General features: G+C 38.6%; 1 protein-coding gene across 9 annotated transcripts in view; it reads right to left on the bottom strand.

Moving 5' to 3' along the window:
* The window catches only part of LOC122633621 (ecdysone 20-monooxygenase), a 20,966-nt gene that overhangs the window by 8,898 nt on the left and 4,568 nt on the right, over positions 1-7,500 (bottom strand). For 2 of the 9 annotated variants that reach the window (XM_043821716.1, XM_043821713.1), the window contains exons 1-2: positions 4,413-4,961; positions 4,253-4,281 (exon numbers count right to left, since the gene is read on the bottom strand). The exons of 3 other annotated variants lie outside the window; for them this stretch is intronic. Coding sequence is in view for 1 of the 6 variants with exons in the window: in XM_043821710.1 (XP_043677645.1) it covers positions 3,554-3,596 (43 nt within the window). In the remaining 5 variants the exon portion in view is untranslated. Of the gene's footprint in view, positions 1-744; positions 1,557-3,553; positions 4,115-4,252; positions 4,282-4,412; positions 4,962-7,500 lie in introns of those variants that run through there. 4 more of the 9 variants (XM_043821715.1, XM_043821711.1, XM_043821710.1 and 1 more) reach the window with 3 other exon arrangements.

The following is a 7,500-nucleotide window of genomic DNA, read 5'->3' as shown; positions in this document are numbered from 1 at the left end:
TATTACAATTTATGTTCCCTTACTTTTGCTTTATTATCAAAATTTTGATAACTTCAGTCTTTAATCTCCTGTCTCTTATAAATGATATATTACATATATGTATCTACGAATAGATGCAGATTGTTGGAAAATAATATTATAAAAAACTGTTAAGAAAAAAACGATCCATACAGCATTAGTATTTCTCTCCCTCTTCTTTCTCCCTCTCTTTCTCTCCCTCCTTAACTCTCTCTTACTCTCTCTCTCTCTCTCTCTCTGTCTACATAGTTAGAAAGCTTGTAAATGATACGTTACATGTATCTACGTATAGATACGTATTGATACAATGTAATTTTATAAAAGTGAAGTAAAAAACTAATCGTGCAGGCTTTCTCCGCGTTAGTATTTCTCTCTCCCTCTTTCTCCCTTTCTAGATAGTTGAAAAGCATGTAAATGATATATTACGCGTATCTACTGTATAGATACAGATTAATAGAAAATAATTTTACAAAATAAAGTAAAAAGAGAAAAAAAAGAATAAGAAAGAATCGTGCAGCCTTTCTCCGCATTAGTATTTTTCTCTCCCTCTCTCTCTCTCTCTCTCTCCTACCCTTCCTCTCTCTCTCTCTCTCTCTCTCTCTAAATAGTTGGAGAGACGAATCAAATGGAATGCAGCACATACATACACAAAGACGCGCGAATACACGCGATAAAGAAAAAGAGAGGCGGGATAAAGGACGAAAAAGTGCACGCTGCATATCGTACGCGTATGTGTTTGTGCGTGTGTGCCCGTCTGTCATTGTGCGTCTGTCTCCTCTTCTTGCAGCCGAGCGATTACGAGTGTCCCACTGTTATTTGCGAAGAGAGATTCTTTTATTTACGATGCGCTGATAACGGCATGTCGTCGCGTTGACTACGTTCACCAGAAGTGATGAACATTCAATTCGTTCTCTTGCAAATTTTCGATCGAATCCACTAATTGTCCCTCTCCGTTTATTATCTTCGATGATCTCTCGTTATCGTTTCGTTTATCTTCTTTGTCGATCTATTGTCATTTTCTTTTTTTGATTTCTCCTTCAAATCTCCTCAATGTTTTTTTCTTCGATAAAACGAAAGAACAATAAAAGTAATCGTGAACCGTCTTTTCTTTCTTTTTTTTTTTTTTTTTTGTTTTTTCTCTCATATCAAACACGATTTTCATCGATTCACGTTTTATTTAGATACACGTTTAATGCGTCTGCCAATCTAATTATATTTCCAAAGAATATCATCATCCGAAATTTTAATTATTGATTATTAAAGAATATACGTAAATAAGTACGTGTTACGTAAGGTTTCGATTTCTTCCTGGTTCTCCTGCTGGAAATGATCGAGGAGTATGAGCGAAGAAAGTTATAATGTATTATCGCATTATCTTGACCTATTTCTTCGTCACGCAACTATTTATGTCCGATAATACATATTTCGATAAGGACTTTCTATAGATGACGTACACGGATCATTGTAAGGGAAACATAATGATACTGTTCGATTTAGATCCAATATTTTTCTTTTTTTCTTTTTCCTTCCTTCTCTCTTTCTCTCTCTCTCTCTCTCTCTCTCTCTCTCTCTCTCTCTCTCTCTCTCACTCTCGCTCTCGCTCTCTGTCTCTTTCCCTCATTCGATGAAACGAACGAATTTCTCGATGACATCATACACCGATAACATCCAAATTCGGAAGTCTTGTTATTGACAAGACTATCTGTCTCTTAAGCTTCTGTTTTTACATCGTCTTATCGTGAAATCCTAGAAGAGATATTTACGATATTTAATGTAGAACCTACATTATCTTTTGACCTTGTATGTGGTCAAACAGATTGCCGGATTTAAGATAAACGAAAACACGAGCGACCAATCAAATTTTTTCCTAAGAGATCAATTACGTTAACGTTAACGCTAACTTTCTAAATGTTACTTATCCGGCAAAAGTCATAATACGTAAAAAGTAAATAGTTAGCGCGATACGTTCTACGATTTAGAAAGGATATCTTAAGAAAAAAGATGGAAAAAAAAAAGGGAAAAAAAGAAAGAGATAAGAATGAAATAAAAAAGAATATGCTCGCATTATATAAATTCACGTATTTTCAAGCGATATCTGATTATTCGAATCACCGACGATATTATCAATGATCTATCGAGATTATAAAGTTTACGAACCATTTTGGCAAAACATGTTATCGCCACGTCAGACGAAATTACACCCTAAGTGTCGTACGTCGTTAATATTTCACAAATAAGATTACCATAAAAGCGTACAGGAACGTAGGATGATCCTGTTTAAAATGCATATAATTATTTATACGATCGATACCGATCGATTTCCAAATAATGTTTCGAAATTCTCAGAAGTATGACGTACCAACTGACGATTTACTCGCTTACACGTAAAAACAAGAATTCACATAATTAGTACGGAAAAAAAGAAAGAGAAAAAAAAAAAGGAAAAAAAAAAAAGAAAAGAAAAAGAAGAAGGAGATAATAATGCTCGTATTTTTATCCAGGTAAACGTCCTTCTTTTTTTCCTTTTCGTTTCTCTTTTCTCTATCGATAGATATTCTTTATTCGAAATGAAGCTTTAGATTTAGAAAGAGAGAAAAAGAAAAGGGAACATAAAAGAAAAAGAAAAAGAGAGAGAGAGAGAGAGAAAGAAAAAAAGAAAGAAAGAAAGAAAGAATGAAAAAAAAAAGGAACAAAAAGGAAAAAAAAAAAAAGTCCATCGATTCGAGTCGAGCCGCTCGTCGAGACAAATTCAATCTCGTTTATTAGCCATATAAATAGCGTCGGGCATTCGATATCTTCGAAAATTTACGAGCGAAAACAGCGACGTTCCCTTCGTATTATATAGAGACAGCGAGCAAAGCACGATTACGAAATTCCCCTCGCGGCTAGCCGGTAGGATCTCTCGACGGCCTTGCCAATTTGCAGAGTATATCTAGGGATTATAATATTTGATGGCCGATATACATATGTGTCGAGTAATCGGCTCAATATCTCGCAATTAGGACGCTGAAAAGCAATGCGAGTGAGATACGTCGGAGCTTTTAGACGAGTATCGACGACGTACATAATATATACGTTATGCAATGTACAAAATATTCGATAAAATCGTCCAAACTTTACCGATTCTACATATTTTTATTACGATGTATTTTTATTTTCGTCGAAAAAGAAAAGAAAAGAAGGAAAGAAAAAGGAAAGACAAAAAGCATGTAAATCCTAACAGAAGTTTCTTCAAAATGCATATGAAATTAAATTACGTGGTCATTAGATCATCAAAATATTTTCAATACAATAATAATAATAACAGCAACAATAACAATAACAATAACAATAACAACAACAACAACAACAACAACAACAACAATAACAATAACAATGACAATGACAATGATAATAATAATAAAAACAAAAATACTAATAATAATAATAATAATAATAATAATAATAATAATAATTAATAATGATAATAATGTTTATAAACGATCTTTCTTTCATGTTTTCGAATTGAAATTATTATTACAAATCTGACACTTACCCACGCTATAAAACCTGTCGTCGTTAGTGCAATTAACAGACATGTCAAAATAGATTTACACGTCACTTTGATTTCGAATCGAAACACGTCGAGTGTACAATGTAAAATATATTACGTTAAGATATAAACGAGAGTTTAGGAGGAGGAGGAAGAGATCGAATTTCGCGCGATAAAAAAAAAAAAAGAAAAAGAAAAAAGAAAGGCAAGCACGGTCGAAGAGGGGATGACGGAATAGACGAGTAGAGCTTAGGCAATAAAAACAGACGATTCCGTTGTTCGTATCGTCGTAATTGCTGAGAAAAACGAAACCTTGTCAACTGCGTACATTCCTCCCCTTTTTTTTATAAATCACGTTAACAATGTTAATGTTCTCCGTATCGCGAAACTTAATAATCGCAATTACTCTCACGGAACTCGCGCGGTTTCGATCGACGTATTACGTAACGCGAGTCGAAAGCCGGTCGCTTCCTTCTCTCGAATATCGATTATCGACAAAACAAGCTAACGAAAAGCAAAACGCGCTTGTGAATTGATCGTTATAACGAATAGATTCTTTTTCATTTCTGTTTTTTTTTTTTTTTTCCTTTGCTTCCAATTTAGCGGTAGAAACGTTGCAGATTTTGTAGGAAAAAAAAAGAAAAAAAAAAAAAACGAAGAAAATGAAGAAACGAAGCGAAGGAAATGAGAAAAGGTACTTACAGCGAAAGGAGATGATCGAAGGAGACGATCTAACGAAGAAGAAGAAGAAGAAGAAGAAGAAGAAGAAGAAGAAGAAGAAGAAGAAGAAGTAGAGGTAGAAGAAGATGATGAAGATGAAGAAGAAGAAGAAGGAAAGGCGACCTCGGGAGAACGAGCTTACTCTTCGTCCTCTTTGATTACGAGTCCCGATTTATTCCCAAGAAGTCAGACGACGAGGATGACGACGACGATGAGACACTGACACGCCGAGGACGATCCACGGATCGTTCGTTATACCGATCGAATATATCGATCCGTAAAATCACGAAGTATCGCGTTCGGTTGGGAGAACGATCGACGGACATCGACGGGCCGTCGTACGGGAGTAAAGGCCGAAGTAAAAATTTCGGCCCGTCGAAGGTCCTCGAAGGCACTGGCCACGAAAAGTTTACTCGCGTGTTTTCCAAAAACTTTGGAAGGCGGAAGGAGGTAAAGGAAACGGAAGAAGAAGAAGAAGAAAAAAAAGAAGAAGAAGAAGAGAGGAGAAAAGAGGGGGTTGATGAAAGAAAATGGTGGGGAGAGAGTAGTGACTTTTTGGAGAACAAGAAACAAAGAGGAAGTGAAGACGAAGACGAAGACGAAGACGAAGTCGAAGACGAAAAAGAGGAAGAAAAATAAGATGGAGTAAAAAAGAAGGGAAAGAGGAAGAGAAGGAAGAGGAGAAGGGAAGGAGGAGGAAAAGAAGGAGGAGGAGGAGGAGGAGGAGGAGGAGGAGGAAGAGGAAGAGGAGAAGGATGAGGAGGAGGAGGAAAAGGAGGAGGATAGGCGCGTGTCCGTCGAGTCACAAGAGCGTGCCACGATTTACGCGCCGCGATTTACGCGCCACGCGTACCCGAGATGGGCATTTGATGGCCGTTAATTGTTCGACGCTCGATCGAGCCGATCGATCGATCGAGCCCCGACTCTCTCCTCTCTGTGTTTCAGAGACGAACGGAGCACACGGCCGTTCTGGGATGCTTGCCCGGCGCCTCTTGTAATCTCTCTCTTTATCTCTCTTTCTCTTTCTCTCTCTTCTCTCTCTCTCTCTCTTTCTCCCTCCGTCCAACCCCACCCCCTCCGCCCGCCCTTTTACTTCGCCCGACGAATCACGAGACGCTCGTCTCGGAGAGAGACCCCCAACTCTCTTATCTTCTTGTCCTCTCTCTCTCTCTCTCTTTCTGTGTTTACATCTACCGTCGTTACCCTGGCAGACCCTACGACGACGAGGACACGAAGAAGAAGACGAGGACGAAGAAGATGAGGACGAGGACGAGGACGAAGAGGACAAGAGCACGCACGGCGACGCGACAGGCCGCCTCGCCTGGTGGGGGCAAACTGAATACCGAGTGGGGGACTCTCTCGTTCGTTCATTGGTCGAAAGATCGCAGAACTAAAACCACCGACAGATGGCACTCTTTGTACCCCACCAAAGATCGATAGCCCCTAACGTTTGAATACCGCTTCTTCGTATCGCTTCGCGTATTTCCTTCTACTCTCTGCACATTTCAAAATTATCCGCTCGATTATTTATATTGCAATTTTATTTTCTCTCAAGTGTAAACGTATCTGTCTCTAAAGAATTTCATTCGTTGCCTCGTGATCTTATTGAACGTGATCAACGATTTTTCTCGAGCATATCGAATGATACGAATGATCGACGTGAATTTCGTTCGTTCGTATATTTTCAATCATCGAGACGAAATCATCGAAGAATCTTCATCGACACACTCTTTTTTCTCCTTTGGTTGTACGTAAACCTGATCCTCCTCTTTCTTAAAGAAGGACCACCTCGAAATTTGATATTTCAATCGTGTCCTTACCCATTGTAAAGGGGTTGTCGTCGGCTCTAACGAATCGGAGCCGACCCTCGAAAGAAGTCGATCTTACGGTTCTAGACGGTTCTAGGATAGGTGATGCGATCCGTAGAAGGACAAGTTCTCGAGTCGCTTGTCTAATGGGGAAAAAAACAAAAAAAAAAAAACAAAAAAAAAACAAAAAAACGTAAACGAGAGAAGAAACGGGAGAAGAAAAAACGAAAGAGCGAAATAAAAGGAGAATCGGAGCGGAAAAAATGACGCGTGATCAATTTTCGAAAGGTTCTCTTTAGAAATTCGCAGATCTTCTTTCAAAGATCGAAACGAAATAAAAATAAAAATAAGATAATCTTCGTCTGGATCGTGAAAGAAAAGACACGTGATCGGTTTTCGATAAACGTATTTCCTCTTTTACGAATTTCTCAAAGTTCTTCTAACAAAAATCGACGATCGAAATAATAAGAAAAAATTAATTGAAAAAAGATGAATGAATATATAACCACCGGCGGAAGAAAGGACACGTCGATCGATTTCCTAAAAGTTCTCTCTTACAAAGAGATCAACGATCGAAACGATCTAGGATAGGTCGAATAAAATGAAAAAAGAAAAAGAAAAAAGGGAGAAAAAGAGAGACACAAAAAAACATATTACGACGCAACCCGATGCTTGTAACAGTAATAGTGTTGATGACGAAGAAGGCAATGGAGGTGGTCGCTCGCTCGCTCGCTCGTTCGCTCGCTCGCTCGCTCGCGCGCGCGCATACAACTTACATATAGAACGGGCTAGAGCAGAGGGAGCAGAGGGAAATGATGTAGCTTCTATCGAGCGTATAGCGGGCGTGAACACGCGGAATGAGACGTCGATTGGAACTCGTTTTGAATCGAACGAAATAAAACGGTCGCGAGCGTCGAGACGGGCATGCGTTGCCGCGAAAGATACGCTATGGTATACGAGGAAGTGTACTCGTATACCAGCTACAGTATAGAGTCACTGAATACGAAGAGCTCCGAAGAGTAGAATGAAAAAGAAGAAGGAAGAAAAGGAGAAGAAGAAGGAAGAGGAAAAGAAGAAGATTACTCTTCTCAACTTCTAGGATCGAGACTTTCGAAGATCCGACTTGATTTTTCGCGCCACAACACTCTCCTTTACCTCTCCATCCTCTTCAAGGCCACTCGAAGGGCACGGATAAGCGAAGGACGCGATCGGGTTACGCAAATCTTCTCGATTATTCTTCAATTTCTTCATTTTTTTAAACGACTCTCTAACTCTCCCGATAGATTTTTCTTTTCCTCACGAAAAATCGCGCAAGAGCATTGAACGTAACAATAATTTCAACGTTTCTCCTTTTTATTTATTTCTTTTCTTTTCTTTTCTTTTCTTTTCTTTTCTTTTTTTTTTATTTTTCTCTTAAATAAT

This window comes from Vespula pensylvanica, chromosome 12, assembly GCF_014466175.1.
Source record: "Vespula pensylvanica isolate Volc-1 chromosome 12, ASM1446617v1, whole genome shotgun sequence".
In the NCBI taxonomy this organism is placed as follows: domain Eukaryota; kingdom Metazoa; phylum Arthropoda; class Insecta; order Hymenoptera; family Vespidae; genus Vespula; species Vespula pensylvanica.
The sequence above is the reverse complement of the archived record's forward strand: the minus strand, read 5'-3'. Positions and strand labels throughout refer to the sequence as shown.